The following is an 18,574-nucleotide window of genomic DNA, read 5'->3' as shown; positions in this document are numbered from 1 at the left end:
AAGCTAAAACTGCTTCCAACCTGATAAAGGATGAAAGAAAATTCTCTCATCATCCGCATCTATACGACCTGAATTCAGGAAAAACTGCACAGCTTTTAACAATCTCAAACAAAGAGGAAAAACCAGCATAGGGTTTAAATGAGTAAATTCTACAAGTCTGCTATTTCAAGAACTCTTCTGGTTTTGAACTAATGCCTAATTGTTTGTGTTTGGTATTCTTCTCCCAGAAAAAAGGGAAAAGTTATTTTGTCCAGTTTTGTAAAAAAACTGGCATTTGTTTACATATGCATCAGTGCCAGAAAGATGAAATCTGCTGCTCTTTCTAGTATTTTCCATGAAGAACTGTAAAACACAAGAAAAATGCAGAGCAACAGATACACCTTTTATTTCTAGTTTAGGCAAACTGACTTGATTTATAGTCTAGTGTTTGCCTTGTACTTTTGTATAATTGCTGCTAGTCTGTAGTTCACAAATAAGTTGTAGTTCATAAATTCATGTTTTAACTCAAAATACTTCATAATGCTTTTCTAAAAATATAATTATTTAAAAATAGTAAAATAAAACCCACAGTCTTGCCTAGTGTTAAAAAGAAATTTGTGTATTAAGTTCTTTGTGGATTCTGATAAGTGAAATTTCCTGTCAGTTTAGGATTTGACTCTGCAAAATTTTGAATTAACAGTGAAAAGGTTCAGGCACAAACTAAAAATGGTCAGTCTCAGATATCACTAATATATATAGATTTTCTCTCTGAAAACAAACCATAAAGGATATTAAAGCTGTCACAACAGCATAAGAGGATCCCATGGCAAATGATCCAGCAAAGATCCCCAGGAAATTTCCCACTGACTGGAAGAAAGCAGCAGTGTCAAATGCATTAGGATTCTCCTTAGGACTGTAAATGGATATAGAGCTGAAAAGAAAACAAAGGGATGGGGGAGAGGAAAAGAGAAAGGAATAATGAATTCAATTACATTGTTACAATTTTGAAATCAATAATTGAAAGCGGACATTTATAGGGACTCAAAATGCAAAACAAGCCTTATCAGGGCTGACAGTAGATGGTAGAGCAAAGCAGATGGAGACTGGAGTGGAATGATTTATTTTCAAGGTATCACACTGGAAATCAATAGTCTGCTGCCAGTCAGTAAACATTTTTATACTAGAAGTGCCATAAAGAATATTGTTTCCAGGCCAACTAAACATTAAAAGGTGGTAGGTGTATAAGAAAACTGCAGGGAAGATAGATAACTTTGAATTATTTATTGGCCGTATGTCTTCAGAGCAGTTATAAATTCACAAATATTCTTGATAAAAAGTGCAGTTTTATGGCTGAGGCTCAAATGGGTGACACAAATCACAGCAGGTACCAAATCTGCAGCAGCAATCTTGTCATAAACCACCTAGTAGTTCCCTTCTTGGTGTAACTCTTCATAATAGAGCTGAAACCGTATCAAGAGCTCAACAAATAGGAAATCTTGTGGACAGAACAAATGTTGTTCCACAGAAAGAAACTGCTGCAGTTGTCAAAGGTCATCTGTATCCAAACCCTGAGTAGAGCCGTCAAGAGTACGTTTGGGTGGGAAATGATGCTGCCAAAGGGAAGGCTGTGCACTAGAGCACTATTGAGAATTTCAGGGTTGTTATTTGCCACTAATCAGTTATTGCTCAGAATGCTACTGACACCAAGCATACATGCCTTTTTTCTTGTTGAAACCTAAAATTTAATAGGTACAAAATAGCTCAAAGCATCCCAAAGGAATTCAGTAACATCTTAGATCTTTGTGGTTCTGTTGCTTTCAGTACTGTAGGTCAGTTATGTTCATTGTTAAGAAAATGTACTGAGCTTGGCATTGGGTCCCAGAAAACAGCTTTGATTGCTGGAAAATGATTGGTATTTTACGTATTAAAAATTTAGAATGTGTAAAGTATTTTGAATATTTTAAGTTCTTGTAGATTAAGAATGTGATCCCTGCAGTCTGATGTCTTCCATCTGGAGATGAGGCTTAGAGATGAAGCTCTGTATGGAGGGTTTTCTAAACAGTTGCATTCATTTAGGAATCTCCAAATAAAATGAAGTCACGTAAAAGAGATCTCATGCTTTACATCTGTAAAAAAGGTACAAGGACTCTAAAGGCATATGGTGGAGCACCAGTAAATGTGAGTGGTGAATACTTATCCACTGCAACAGAAATCACTAAGCAGCAAAGTCTGATATTCCCAGTTCTGATATCCCCAGTTATGCTGATTAGCGCCACTACAAAACCAGTGAGATGATTTGTAGCGGAAAATGCTATTAATATAAGCAAGTACACTTTTTTTTTTTTTTTCTTGAGGAAATGCTAATCAAGAACATGTTGCTATCTAACTTTTCAGTCCTCTTTCAACTGTGACTCTCTTAGATCCGGGGTTCAGTTATAATTCTTTGCTTCTCTTGCCTTCAGATGATTCTTGAAATGTTTTTCATTTCTGGTCTACTCAAAATGTATTGTTTTAGACCACATGTGAAATAAAGAACTATATTAAGCCATAGATACATTATCTAAACTGATGGAGTAGTTCTACCAAAGGAAATCCTATCAGCTGTGATACTGTATGTTTATAGTCTAATTTACTAAGTGTATTTTGCATACTTAGGGAGGGCTTCAGTTCAGTTAGGTATTTAAAGCTGAAACTATTTAGTAGTATAACTGGAACTGTTAGATCTAAAACTTTTAAGTGTGTCCTGACAGCAAAGCAGCCACTTGGTTCTCTGATTTTGTCCCAAATAAGTATAGAGAGGTTGCAGCTGTTGTTCTGTATTGCTCAGTGAACTATAAATCAGGAAATTATCTTTTGTGCCACTGGTGCTGCTGTTGCAGGCATTGAGGGGTGAATTCAGAGAGGTCAGCCTGACTACGTTCTAAAACCAAGGAAAATTTTTCTATTATATTGATGGGCTCTGCCCACAGGAGGGATGCTTAGTAATAAAAAGTAAACAAAAAAAATCTTGACATGGAGTAAGAGTTTAGTAGTCAAATGTAAGATATAGCCTTTAACTGACTTTTTATTAAATATGTTAACCTTAAGGTAAGAAAATTTGACTTTGTTAAGACCAGTTAGGGTTCCAATTTATCCTTCAATTTATCAACAGCTTTCAGGTGTGAGGAAAACTAGAAGAAAGCATCCTGTTCTTAATGTGGTTATTTGAGGAACAAATATGGAGTGACTCATTCTCACTGGGAAATCTTTCTACTCAGTATGCCCCCCAAACCCCATGATTTTTTAAAAGCACCAACATATGCTCATTATACTAACTGTGGTTTCTGGTCTAAATCTTTCCAGAACTCAGGTTTCCCTGCAGCTCAAAGTGTATTAAGTTCTATTTTTAATTTTGCATTATTCTGTACTAGAGCTGTTATTTCTTTTCTTTGAATATGTTTCTTCTTTAACACTTTCACCTCTTTCAAGCATTTAAAATACATACTAATTTACCCGATGATTTTTCTATATAAGCTGTATTTCAGCAGAACAGAATTTCTTCTTGTTTATTCCAGTACTTCCTGCAAAGCTAATTATTTGACCTAAAAACAAATTGCAAACTTTAACACTGGAGACAACCATAGTTAAATGTACAGTGTCTCTACTCTTCCTTTTCCTCAGAGAGTAATTCAGGAAACATGCTGGTATAACTTGCCGTTTCTGCTATTTGTTTCCTGTGCCTGATACAAAAGGGGTCGATAGCAGTTCATTATCAAGCAGTGTGTGAGAGTTTGATAGTAAATCTGAATCTGTATTTAGTTTTCAAATATTAGAGGCTTTGTAATTATTGAAGTAGTATAAGAAAAAGATGGGTTTGTTTCCATAAATTTGTATCAGAGGTGGATTACGCAAATTCTGATAATAAATGCAGTAGAAAACTGTTTTCAGAGATTGATAAATGAACAGAACTAAGGCAAAGATATGCTTTATCTGCCACCCATAATAAGATAGAGTGGAAGGATAGGCATAAAAGATTTTTGTTGGGTCCTCACTGGATGCTTGATAGACATACCTTGCAAACACCTGCCCCAGTCCCTACTATCCATCTGTATCCAAGTTTGGTAACCTCTGCCTCTCCTTCAGGTTCGAGTTAAGAATAATACTCAGCTTCCTTGGTGGTTATTATAAGGATTAGCCAGTGGTTTCTATATTAGAAAATTATTTAACAGATCCTTTTTTCTTTCCAGTCCTTCTGTGCCTCCTTGACCAACTAAAAAAAACCAGGGTCAAGTGCTTTTACAGCTTTCAGAATGGAAATATAGGCAATATTTATTTATACAATAAATTGCAAGTTAGGATTGTAGCTTTTGCTTGAAACAGAAAGGAGGATTTACAGTTTGTTGCAGTTTTACCACACTCGTCATTCGGCTTCTTCCCTCCCCTCATCTGTTAAGATTATTTTGGGATGAAAGCTCAGCATGATGAAGAATGTTTCTTTCTATGGGCTTATATAGGGATATAATACTAAAGGTTTCCATGACAAGCAGAACTCCTATTGCAATGGAAAGCATACAGTCACATTTCCAGTTCCGTCTTGACTGATTACTTTTTACATCTTCAGTTATTCTCAAGGAAAATCTCATTAATTCCTAAGATCTTTTTCTTCCTGTAAATTTTCCCAGCCTGTGAATATAGCACAATGTATTTTCCATTTAATAAAAAAAATTGAAAGCATTTAGGATTAGAGCAAAGATTTTTCAGTAAGTAATGGAAGTGTTTTCAGGAAAACCTGTAGGTGAGGTTAAATCTTGTATCCCTCCTTTCGTTCCTGTCAAGGCCTAACGTGCCTAGGGCTAGTGTGGCAGCATCAAATAAAGAGATGTTAATCAGCTGTAACTAGCAGAACAGCACAAAGATTCTTGGTTTTGGTACAAGCCAAAGTGATGCAACACATGTAATGGAAGAATTTTAGAAAAAGGCAATATGCAGAAGGAAAATGTGTGCAAACAGCAGAAAATTTCTAATAGAACAATGTGGAATCAATTATTAGAAAGAATCAGGAAACAAACTGTTTAATTCCTTTCTTCCTCCTTCTATTTGACCGCATGGAAACAAACACTTTATTACGTTTGGAGAGGAAGATTTATTTCCACTTGCTAAGTCAAAGGGCTTCCTTTTGCCCAGTGGCAGCCTCCCTATTTGCTGTACTATCACACGCCACAATAGTACTACACAGAAGAGCATCAGGAACAATCTAAAGAAAAAAAAAACACCCAACCCTGAAAATACTGGAAGGTCAGATATTCCTTAAAATACCTTCATTGAATGAAGTGGGATCTCCCTCAGGTGATAAATAATTATAGAACTACATGGTGATGTCATCAGTTGCTAATTAAGAAAAGTAAAACAGGCCACAGAAAAAAATGTTTAAAAGGAAAAGAAGGTTATTTTTTCCTGACGTTATATAGGAAAAGGTAGGTCAGTCTACTGTGTTAGAAAACTTGGAGCTTTCAGAGAAGTGAATTGAACTGAACAATTTCACAACTTTTTAACTATATAGTTTTCCTAAAAGTGTTGGAAGAATGCTGAAAAGCCAGGACACTAATTTTCCCCCACTGTAAGCGTTTGAACTAGAAGCTAGACATGAAAGCGCGTGCATAGCACCACCTACACCTTCTCTTGGCAAGTTTTAGGTTGGTAAAGCCTTCCAAGCTTCCTCATAAAATAGCTCCTCACACAGTAGGAGTAAGTAGATGAACTATAAAAATGAAAACAAATGAGATAAGATTGGGATGTGAGCATGCTAAGCCAAGAAAAGCACATATGAGGTAGAGAAGTTTTGCAGTCAGTTAAGGGAGAGCAAAGGAAGGACGCACTGCTGCAGGAAAGCTTTAGGGCTAGTAAAAGCAGCCAACTGTAACAACAGTTTGAGGCAAATATATAGAGGTCCTCTAGATGAACATTTCCCACAACAAAGAAACTTACTGTATTTTTTCAGGTGTGTTTGCAACAGGGATCAGTAAGTAACACAACTGCACAGAAGGTGCATTAAAAGAACATAGACAAGTCTTCTGTACATCCTTCTGTATAAAGAAATCTGTCTCCCTGGAATTTGTTCCTGACAACATTTACAAATGTTTAGAGAATTAAGGCTCCAGAAACATGGATTTCACAGAAATATGCATACTAAGCTTTCCATTTATATGTGTATAAGAACTTCAGAAATAAAAAAAGTTATTGGTGGCTGACGGACTCTTCAAGTGGCTAGCATCTGAACCCTTGTTTTTCTGGGTGTCCAAAACCTTATTCTCTTTGGCAATACATTACATCATGGTTTTTATTCCACTCACAAACTAGTTTCAGCACACTGCTAGTAGTGCTATTGGTTTTAATTCTAGATAAAAGGTCTAGCAGTTATTTTAGAAACTATCTTCTAGCGGGGATTACACTCTGTTCCTTTTTCTGTGTGTCAGAGAATGTTTATTTCTCTCCTTTCTGTCTTTGTTTCTTTCTAGGCATTTCCAGACTTTATAAACTATTGTAGGACATTTTATTTTGATTACTTTAAACCAAACTAACACTTACTGTTGTCGTAAGTAAGGTTTTTACTGTTTATGGAAACCTTTCTCAAACCGGATTTGTTACCAGTTCCAAAGTAGCTAGCTGATGGCAGATGTCAAAGCACCAGCCATGCTGAAAAGGTGAAAGTGTTGCAGACTTTATGGAAAATGTAAGTTTTCCCATTTATGAGGAAAAGCAGTATTTGCATGAAAATAAAAATGAGGCTCTCTGCTAGATTTTCCAATTAACATAAAGTATCATAGGCTATTTCTACTGATAGACTCAGGCTCCTTTTCAGGTGTCACAAAGCATTCGCAGACCTGACATAACTCAATCGCTTGCTACGTTTGTCAGCGGTGTTACAAAGCAGCTGCAGAGTTTGAGTGACTGTGCCCCTTAACTTGGGCACTCAGAAATCAGTTTAGCTTCTCAGGAGTAATTTTTGGCAGCTAATGATAAATATTTTCTACAATGGTGACATTTTCAGCTTTCTTCTGTGTTCAGGCCTGAGCTGACAGACAGCAGCCGCCTGCAGTACAGTCAGAGAAAATCATGAGTACTTTGTGTTGTTCCAGGTAGACTTTCCCTAATGCAGATTTTAGTTCTCATCTACCCTCAAACATCAGGGACTGCAAAAAATCTGTCATTTTCCCTCCTTCTTCTCTGCCTCCCTAGCCATTACCCTTAGGATGCCTGCTCTACCTCCTTAGGGAGCCTTGGAAATCATCTCTTTGTCATGGTGATCCCATTCTTGCCCTGAAAATTGCACCACTTTCACCTTTAAAGGGCCTGGTAGCTCACCCATCTCAACGGGGTTGAACCCAATATGCTCATGCCCAGAAAAAAGCCTCTGCAAGCCCCTCCTGACAGGAGGTGCTGGGAACACCCTCTCCCTCTGATCCCGGTCAGAACTCCATCACTATGGGCCTGTAGTCACTACAGACACATAGAAAGGAGATGTGAGATGATAGTTTTGACAGTGAGTAATGACCTAACAGGCCTGCAGGCTGAACAATTCAGACTCTGAAGTCATATCTGATCTGGTGTGGAGCTTCTCGGCCCCTGTGCATCTAAGAAATGGTATGTGCTGTCCTTATGTATCTGTACAAGTATCTTAACTTTTCATTACCTCATTCTAGGCAAATACTACCCTATTTTTATCTTTGACAGAAAGAAATTCTGATGAACAGCAACCCAGACTTTAAAATTCTTTGTAAAAGAAAACTAAGGCTTTAATAGTAAAATATGCTCACATTTATCTGAGGCTTGGTACAGGAATGTTTCATTCTTAAATGACTGCTATTGCTTTTAGATGTCTAATTTCCATAAATCTATTTGAAAATATCACAGTCATTTTCCAGTGACAACTCTTTTTCCAAAAAACCTGTCCTATATCTTTGAGAGGAATGAAGCACATCAGCAGAAAACAGATGGCTGATAGTGGGTCTGTGACAGCACGTGCTGCAGTCTGCATTATGCTATTACCAGTGTCTGACTGTTCTTATGAGCTGATCATATCAAAAGGCGCATAATTTACAGATTTCTGTGCTTGCAACTATGATACTTTCTCATTCGGATATCAGAACTGTAATCCAACTCAGCTTTTAATTTCCATTCATTTCAAATGTTGCATAAAGAGAAATGGCATGTGTATATAGAACAGCTTGAAGTCTGTCCTCCCAGTTAGGGACCATTAAGTGGCTTCATCAGCTGTGAGGAGGTACATAGTGCAAAGAATGTAGAAATAAAGAATCAACCACCAAGGAACATATTTGTCTGTCTGTCTGTTTATCTATCTAAATATATATAAGTAAATTATTATTGTATTAATGCAAAGAGCTTGATTTCTCCTCTGCCTTGCAGTCTCTAGAATCACTTATGCCTATGCAAAATACAACAGTACTGTAAAAAATACGCAGTTTCTCTGCCTAGAAAACTTGACTGTAAAAGTTACAAATCAGTGATATATCAATCCTCTTGAGTTAGCAAGAAACAATGAACTAGGAAAAAATTCTCCAATCTGTATGTTGAGGAAAAAATAAATAAATTTATATATGTTATTTGAACCAATCTGTTGCATCATGCTAATTATATAACTCAGGCAGAGCATATCTTGTGAATAATAGTACCCCATTACTTTGTGAAGGCATCTTACAGGTACCCAAGAAATGCAATAATCCCCAAGATAAGTCTCAGCTAGAACTGTTTCCTGAACAAAAAGCAAATGGTAAAAACCAAAAAGAGAACCTAAAATTTAAATGTACATATATTATGTCATTAAGGGGATTAGATATGTTGTATGTGTGACCCTGGACTATCTTTTTGTGTCCCTACTCCTGATACATGAGTTGAGAGCTATCATTCATTCCCAGCTCTCACACTTCTAGACCTAATAATTTGAACTTATACAATGATCTAATGATTTCTATTTCTGTAATAATACAACAGTTTGCAGCCCTTATTTGTTTTGTGTATGGATAGATCTTTATCTCCTGTCATCTTTACATTCTTCTTCATTATAGCATTCTTCATCTTTGTATTATCCTTCAATATTTTTTTTCTGTGAGCCATTAGCCTCCAAAGTAATTCAGAGTAGAGTAATATTTATCAGAAACATTTACACAACGTTCCATTTATGTGACAGTTCTTACCATTGGTCCAGGGTGATGAGACCTTGGAATAAGGATTTTCAATGAAAATGAAATATTTCTTTTGAAAGACAAAAATGGAATTAATGTGTAATTGCAAGTGTTCTATGAGCATAGCGAAAATAGTTTATTGTACTCTTGGAGGTCTAATTCCATCCACAGCTCAGGTTTATTTGTACAAGACTGGCAAAACATGATACTAGGGGACTTAATTTACTCTACACACACAGAATGCAAAGAGTAAAACATCAAAGCACGCTAACAAGATGCTGACTGATGTGTTCATAAGAAGTAGGGAAGGTGATTACTGGAAGGATGGGTAATCTTAATTAAACCCCACTTTCATACTAAAATTATTGGTATAACTCCAGGATGAGATAATGAAGCCTTTCAACTACCCATGCCTTTTACAGTGACTGCACTCTTGCAAATAAATGTGACGTTTATCTATGTCAGTTGAATTCTACCTCCCTGTTGATAAAACGGTGTAGCCTGATGGTTGCCTGCATTGAGTGATACACGTTAGAACGCTGCAGCAGATCACTGCTAAATGACTATGATTTACTGTCATTCAGCTTGAGCATTCTAGATGAGAAACTGCCTCAAACTATCGTTAGGATGATGAGTATCTGAAGTAACTCTACTGATTCAATGCGGTTGTTCCAGATTTACACTGGTGTTACATAAAAAGTAGAATACGACCTGAACACTTTAAGGAAAATTTCAAGGAGCTTGGTTAGTCATGAAAAAGCCTTTACCCTTATGGCCAACGAGTAAAGATTAAGCAGAAACGGTTTGCACGTAACCTTTATTGAATCATAATTTTCTCAGAATCACACAGCCCGTGATTTTGCTCAGGAGAAGCTTAAGACTGAAAGAACAGAAAATAATGTATCTGTTATGCCAGGCAGTACTTCCCTCACACAGGGTTTGATTTATCCTCATAATGCTGTAGCAGAACTCTCTACACCTGTCTGCAGTGTGAAACACTGAGGAATGAACAGCAGCCTTTCCTTTGTAGTAATAGCTAGTCCTCATCCTTCACAAATGCGTAGTCCTACTTACGTCACCCTCCTCTGGGGTTTACATCACCTTCTCCTGGAGAGTTAGATGGTTAAACAGTATGACAGTATGCTATAATCTTCTCTGAAATCCCCTTGAATGAATCTGAATGAAGTGGTGAAGGGGCGATATCAGGTTGTTTAGCTGATTGATGAAAAAGCATATACAGCAGGTTCTTATTTAATATTCAAAGAGCTTTTTTCTTCTGTGGCCTCTGCTTATGAAGATCCTGAGACGGATGTGTTCAAGGGTGGTGCGTCCGGTTTCTGTTTACAGACAGCATCCCAAATTCACAGGAGGCCTTTCTGTAGACAGCTCGATAATCCCAGTGACAGCGTGAGGAAGCTCTAAGTGCCTGGTCCTCCTCACCCTGAAGAAAATGAATAACCTGCTCTTCCACAGCTTCTCTCCTTTTTGTCAGGAAAACGGGAAAGAACCACATTTGTACTCCCGGTCTGCCAAGCCTCAAGTGTTCCATGTAACTGCCTTGCCTTAAGCGTAGCAGAGGCTGCACAGCTTACCTGTGAGTGTCGGAGAGGCAGGGCAGAACGGGGAGCAGGCTGCTGGTCATATGCTACAAAGAATTCAAAGCCACTAAGTGAAGGAGCAGGAGCAACTGAAAGGAAACTATATCTTTGTGATTTCTACCAGATCTCAATCTCTTAAAAATATAATGCATGAACCACATGCTTTCTTAAATTTTTCTCAGGCACAACAGAAGTAGTTTAGGTTTTTTCTTCTGTTTTTCCCTTATGTTAGCTCCCTGAAATAATCTGTCCGTGACACAAAAGTTAATGAAGCTTGACTGAATGATAATCTTTGTTCAGAACAAACCTAGAGTTTAGTAAGTAGTCAATGAAGTATGGGTACTCTTTGTCTGTTAGATCGGTAAGCTACTGTTTGTGTTTAAAATACTATATTGTAGGCAGAGCTAGGTCACTGCTAGACAATGCAGGTAGTCGCTGGAGTAGACGGATAGTCTATTGCCAATACTAAAGTGCTGTGCCAAATTTCTGGCCTGTCAACAGCCTAGGGCTTTTTCACTTCCAGAATGTTTCCTGTAAGAGATTACGAAAGGAGCCTCCAGTCTCCCTTTGCACAACTTCAGCATCTTTAGAAACTTGTGAACAGAGCAGTGCACTGAGGGGCTTGATGCTGAATGTAGCTGATGAAGAAAAACTACGTTAAATCCCATAAAAATTAGAGCGAAAGAAGTCTGCAAGTCTATATAAAGGTTTTTTTTTCTGTTTAAGTGCTCTCCCTCACTCCTGCCTAAGAGTCTTTAATGTGCAATAAATAGGAAGAAATGTGATCCTTGGTATGTGTCCACAACATGGTATGTGGTCCCTGTACAGTCTGTACTTGCAAAACATATTTTACATAGTCAGAAAGGCTTTAAATGAGAAAATGCTTTTAAATTTTATGTACATTTTCAACATCTGGAGTACAGTTTGTTTGTTTTCTACCCAGATTCTTGTGGAGATTTAAAAAATAAATGCTCTGAGATATATTGGACACATGCAAACAAAATGGGCCGTATGATTTCTAACATACCTGGCCCATACATTGGATGACACTACCTGAATCCTGACTTGGATCAACATGACCCTGAGGTCAATGAAAAACTTCCCTCTTTATCCACATTTTATTAAGGAAAACAATATGCTATTATCTCAGGTAACAGTACATTGCAAGTGATATGAAGCAAAATCTTAAAGGAAGGATGGTTCATTTTAAACTATTTTGTGTTAGCATTGCGAACTGCCTATGATTTTTTCCTTTGTATTAGATATTAGCACTTTTCAAGGATGGGTCACATACTTCCTCCCCCCCCCCCCCCCCCCAGTGAAGGTGCACCCAGTGTACTCAGTTTGCTGTCTGTGCTTCACTTGAGAACACAGGTAGTATGGGAATGAGATTTTCAGATCTTGGTACCCCTATAATTTTTTTCATGTGCCCACCAAACATGATAATTTTTGCCTCTTGTTAATCTGGATTTGAGATGAACCAGTAATCTAAAGAAGAAAATCTTTTTAATCTCTTGAGCTATTCAATCCCACCTACATTTCATTATTGAAAATATTTTCTATATTTTCCTTTTAAAAACCAGAAAGGCTAGGGAAAAATGAGTCTGGCATTGTCTGAATGAAATACTATCCTGAAAACAGAGCTTCTCTCACAAATATTAGTTCCACTTCTATTGCTTTATAATAAATGGTTGCAGCTGTTGCCATGGCAATTTTCATTTTTAAAAATGTATCCAAGTGAAGACAAGAAATGCAGCTGTTATCATGAGAAAGTCTAAAATAAATCCAGATGTAAATTTTATGCTCTAGTGTTGGCAGTAATAACGTCAGAAACAAAACATATTACATGTTTTATCTTCTTGATATACTGGAGCGGGGATTTAGGGATATTCTGAATTGTAGGTCTCTGTTCCTGATCCAAATATAGCAAATGAACAGAACAAAATTTCACCTTAGGGAAAGGCACTTCACTTGCTGGAAAAGCTGGTCAGCCTTGCATAGAGAATGGCAGTAATATTCCTGTAGGAACAAGGTAGGTCTGAAGCTCTCCTCCTTTACCTTTCTGGTAATACACTAATTTATTATTATTTTTTTTTTTTTTTTACAGTTTAGAAAAATCTAAGCCATGATACAAATTTTAAAATTGCAATCTTTTTTTGTTGCTTGTTGCCTTATCACTCTGTAGCCTGAAGTTCTTTAAAATCACTGCTGTACTTTTAACGTTAGACACAGAACATTAGAACAAAATTACTGGGCAGTGCTCTACAAAGGTGTAATTCAACAAGTAACAACACATGTACTAATAGTCATCTGCTGGAAAAAATGCATGGTGTTGGAAGGTATAGTCCATTTAAACCACTTTATATAAAAAAAATATTTAAAGAGACAATTTCTGATAAGGTGATAGAGGAATAGCTCTGAACTTTTAAAAGTAAAAAAAAAATAAAAATCTTGGAGTTGTATCTCTAGTAAATGCTGGGTGAAAAGCAATTGCCCAAAGCATGAACAAGAGAGGTCTTTAGGACAGACTGTGTAGCCTGACAGAGTGTGGGGGCTTGGTCAGGGTGGCAGATGGGTTGAAAGGTGGCTTTGCATCCATCTTGTACCTTTTCTCCTTGCCTAGGAACTGCAAAAGACTACTTTGGCTGAAGTCATTCCAAACTGTAGCTGGCTATCCACAGCCTCAATGGTTCATTTCAGCAGCTTGCGGCTGCTGAGAACAACAGAGATGTAGCTGCTGAACCTTATGGAAATTGTTTTGCTCAAGCATTAAGTAAGGGGCGATTGTGACACCTGCAAATACCCTTTACTCTGGAGGATTACTCAAGTTCACCTGTGATAAAATCAAACAAAGAGGAGGAATCATCAGTTAGGCAGTGAAGTTTATGTAGACAGAATTTCAGTCCCAAACTCTAAGGCAATCACAATGGTAAGAATTCTTCTTATCCTTCAAGATTATAGCAAGAAAAGAAATACTAGAACACACATATTCCTTATTTTTCTGACTTCTATCTTCAGGGAAATTTTTCTCAAAACTCTTGGTACAGTCTTTGTTTCCCTGTCCCTGGTATAGGAGTTTCAAATGATAAGCCAGCTTTAAGCAGTGATACATAAACACATACCACTCTTGAAGAATGATCTAAAAGCTAACTAGACTATCAAAGATAATCAGGTTAATAAAATCCTACCATCACCCACTACCCCAGTTTCCTAAATACACTGCAAATCACTTAATCAAAGAGTCCTTATACCAAATATGTTGGATGGGAGTGTTTGCTTTGATAAGAATGAATTATTCATAAGTACATATGCTAAGGGTTTTGGACCTATAACTGGCAGCTGCTTGTGAAGTATTCCTCAATGGTAAGATTAAAAGAATGAAGTAAGATCTCTTTTTGTTTAAAATTAAGGCATCTGCTATTACCTGTGGCCTAGATCCAATGCACTGTGGAAAATCTCACAGAAATGATAGGCAGCCAAACAAACAATTTTTCCTTCTGGGTTTGTGAAGACTCCACTGATTTATGGATAATCATTTAGTATAACACACTAATTTCCACCGCTTAGTTTGAAAATAGATACTTTCCCTAGACAGGCAGTTCCATGAGGCTTAAACACAGCTACCAATAAAATGAAAATAATTCTGACCAGCTTCATTACCCTCATAATTACTGAACTGAAGGAGCCTTGCCTCACAAACTTTTGCATTCTTCTCCCTCTAACAATGTGCAATGAAGACACTCTCCTAGCTATGAGCCAAGTCCTGCTAAGTGTAGAAATAGAAGGAAAGCCGTGAGCATCCTAAAATGATAGTTTAGAAATACCTTTAACATTACTCTGTAGGAATAAAAATACTGTAATAAAGATGTATGCTGTTAAATGGTCCAGGAGGCTGAAATATTTTCTTCAGGAATATTTTCATCTGGCTATAACCCTTCCCCAGTGTGTCTGAGGCAGAGAACAGCAGCCTGTTAGGCGCTCTATTATTCTCATCTCTCTTACTATAGTTTCTGGCTGTGCTTGCTATAGATCAGTAGAACAATGTAGAAAGGAAGAACCCTTTCATTTCTTTTAAGTGAGTATAAATATGCAATGAATGGTGATAGGAAATGAAAATGCTGTATGTTTACAAATTATTTTACTATGTGAGATTTTGTAGTGGAGAAACTACTAAGGGAAAATTGCAAATATCAGTTTATTCAATGTATTGTTTGGATGCTATTTGGTTGAAAGTTTTAATTGTATTTAAATCTTCTTTTCCAAAATCCAAATTGTAATGTCATTAGGTCTCCCCAGAAACGTACTGAAATGTCATTATGAATCCACATAACCTACACATATGCATATTACACTCAGAATATGTAGATTATTATAATTAGCAATTATTTAGGGAACATCAAAGTACCAAACATATTAAGAGAAAACTGATAACAAGACTGGCTTTTTTTCTTTGGTACAATGGTCTTTACAGGAAATATTCATAAATCCCATTTCCCTAAACACAGCAGAAATGACCAGGCTTTGCCGCGCTGCCCTCTCTCAGGGCCATTTGCACAACTGCTGCCTGAGTCTCTCCCGTCTTTCAGCCTAGCTCACACCTGCAGCATGCCAGGCAAAGCTCTTGTTTTATTTGGCTGTTGTTTTTTCATGGTTCGTGAACTTGCCACAATGACACCATTTAGATTACGTTCCCATGTTGCATTTGCACTTTTCATGAAGACTTTTTCTTTGTTTTAAAATCTAGCCATTTTGCAGAACAATATAGAGAGAATACATTTGTGCTTATCTTGGACAGAAACCTTACAACCACATAATTACAAAGCTTTCTCACTGTACCGCTTTGAAATTCAGACAAGTCACTTCTAAGGGGAGGAAAGAGGAAATCACCCATCTGTTACTCATGCTTCTTTCACCCTTGTGAAAATGTGCCAAAATGGAGCAAAGTTTTAAGGTTTCTGAAATGTTTAGTTGACAAATCTCAGCTGAGATCTGATAAAATTCATTACCTAAAAATTTTCTAAGATTTCATTTGTATAAAGCGTGTGCCATCTAAACTTCAATATACTATTTTTCTGTAATTGCTGCTCCCCAAACTCTACCATCTACTGTTTCACCAGCCTTAAGAACTGACCAGCAGCATCTCTCTCTCTTGTCCTCATCATCTCCTCTGTTTGTCACAATGTAAGAAGCAGGATAACAAAGAGGTGTGTGTATCAGAAATAAATACAGGGTATCTCTTGGCTTTAGGGAATGGAGGAGATTGGGTTAAGAGTTTAGTCCTAGCTTATCTTTAGAAATAATTTCTTTCCATCTCAGATAGGAGAGCAAAGGACTGATGACTGCAGCAGAAGTGGTGGAGTAGGTCATGCAGTTCAGGGGAATGGGCAGAGCGAGATAGAGATGGTGAGCCTTGTCTATTGAAAAGGTAAAGGAGAGAGAAGGAACAGGATTGACACCAAAACAAAAGCAGGTGGAAACAATGAGAGAGCAGACCTCTATAATCATTGGAATTTATTCTAAGAATAGAAAATTGCTGAGTCTCACCATTTAAGTAGCTCTCAAATGCAGTCTCTCCTCCTGCTGTGCCCAGCACTCAAGGAAAGCAGCTGCATGCTACTGTTATCAATTATTCTCTTTGCTCAAGTGACCAAAGTACATTCTGAAAATTAAAGTTCCTAATCCAAAAGGTGAAACATGCATACTGAACTAACGTCTTGGCTATGGAGAGAGGGAGATTTCTGGGTATGAAAAAATAAAACTAAAAATTATGTTTGATTAAAATGTTTACAGAAGGTGCCTCTCAGCTCCTCTTCCATAAGACATGAAAATCTTGGGGCATTATGTAACTTTTGAGTACTTTATAACCTTTGCATTATTTTGATGTGCTCTATAGATGATTCCCCATCCACACAGAAGTATGTATGTACACATGTGTACATGCAAAAGAATTTCATGTAGAGTCATGTCAGTTCACTCTACCAGACTCAGTAGATTAAGGATTTGAGTCTTAAAAGATCAAGGCTTGCAGTGGGAACCAGTTTACCTGACATTGCTGTTAAAGAAAAAAACCCACAACCAATCACAAAAAAATCCAGGACTTAGAGCAGGTCAGAACAATGAAATTAGAATTAAACTATATAAATAGCCCATAGCTTCTGGAGGATTCACAGAGGGATCGCTAGAGATTTTGGTCTTTTCTAGTGCTCCTGGGTAGCCACTGGAAATACATAGTCCATGCTCCCACAGTGTGAACAGGTTCTTCTTTCTTGTAATCACAACCTGATCTCCAAAGAATAAGATAATTTAGATGGGAGTTTATCCTGTTGTAACAAAACCTCTGTCTCTTTGAGATAGCTGCACTCTTCACTAGTGCATTTCTGGGAAGGATTTGAATGGTGGATAGGTAGGTATTGGTGAAATGAAATAGCAATCTCTCCCTCACCTTTCTGATGCATACTCCTGTCTTCCCTGCCAAGAAGACTTGAAAAATATGTTGATCTACTGCAAGTATCAGACTGGCTCTTACGTACGGTATCTCACCCAGAGAGGATGAAATGAGTTTTCTTTTGGAACACTCCAAGGGAACTAGCATCAATACATTCATTTTAAACTAAAAGGGAGTTGTCTCTGTAAGTAGAATTAGATTCTGTATGTAATTATCTTGCTCTCAGAAAATCTGTCTTATTCACTAGAGGAAGGTTATTTGGATAAGAAAAAACATCTGGAAGAGCTCAAAACCCAAGCTGACGCGTACCAGGGTGTACTTCAGTTCTGAAGAGTTTCCAATAAAGATCTTTGAAATGAGGAAGCTTTGATGCCAATTTGGTCATTTGTATGGAAAATGTAGCTAAATAATTGCCTCTTAGATGTGATTTGCAAGCACTGCAAGCAGCATTCTTAATTCTGAGCTTGCATTTCGAATTTTTAAATGTTATGAGTTTGTTTGTGTATAAGTGGACAGAAATACCTGCAGCTAGTCTGATTTGATTGGGTATGACAAGTACAGACATTCCCAGATGATTTGAGCTAAGCTACATTTTCATACATCCCTGAGGGCAATCTCCATAACAGTACTCACTGAAATTTATTCTAGCTTAGCAGACTGTAACTGAGGGCTGCCTATGCAAATAAATTGCATAAACAAAACAGAGCCAATTAGATAACTGTGGTGGGCTGACCATGGCTGGACACCAGGTGCCCACCAAACTGCTCTATCACTCCCCTCCTTGGCAGGACCAGTGCAGGGTAGAGAAAATAAGATGGGAAAAAAACTTGTGGGTTAAGATAAAGGCAGTTTAATAAAGCAAAAGCTGGGCGTGAAAGCTAAGAAAAACAAAAGTTGTTATTCTCTACTTCCCATCAGTAGGTGATGTCCAGCTACTTCCTGGGAAGTGGGGCTTCAGCACATGTAGCGGTTGCTCTGGAAGACAAATGTCATAATAACAAATGCCCTCACTCCTGCTTTCTCTTGGCTTTTGTTACTGAGCAGATGTCATCTGGTATGGAATATCCCCTTGGTCAAGACCCAATACAGTAACATAGCTAGAAAGACCTTTAGCATGTATTAACTAGAAGCCAAGTAGAATTTTAATGTGGAGCTGATATTGGAAAAAGGGATATGAAATATTAAAAAGTGAAAAAAAACCCTTATTGATGAGAATTACCTTCTGAAAACATTCTGTTCTAAGTCTCCATTTTCATACTGAAATTCCAGCTATAACAAGCATTACAGAAATTCCATAGCATTTTCCCCCTTGATTTAAATGCAACACTGGTCTGTTACAGTAAGGTTCATGGAGGAAAAAGAAAGAAAGCTTT

The 18,574-nt window shown here is 37.4% G+C and overlaps 1 protein-coding gene across 1 annotated transcript in view; it reads right to left on the bottom strand.

Moving 5' to 3' along the window:
- Nucleotides 1-18,574, bottom strand: part of SLC9A9 (solute carrier family 9 member A9) — a 218,697-nt gene that overhangs the window by 131,655 nt on the left and 68,468 nt on the right. Inside the window, exon 7 of the mRNA XM_080410492.1 lies at nt 775-910. Within this exon, the coding sequence (XP_080266618.1) occupies nt 775-910 (136 nt within the window). The remainder of the gene's footprint in view (nt 1-774; nt 911-18,574) is intronic.

Source organism: Falco punctatus, assembly GCF_963210335.1.
Source record: "Falco punctatus genome assembly, chromosome: 13".
NCBI lineage: Eukaryota > Metazoa > Chordata > Aves > Falconiformes > Falconidae > Falco > Falco punctatus.
Note: the sequence above shows the minus strand (reverse complement) of the source record. Positions and strands in the feature narration are given on the sequence as shown.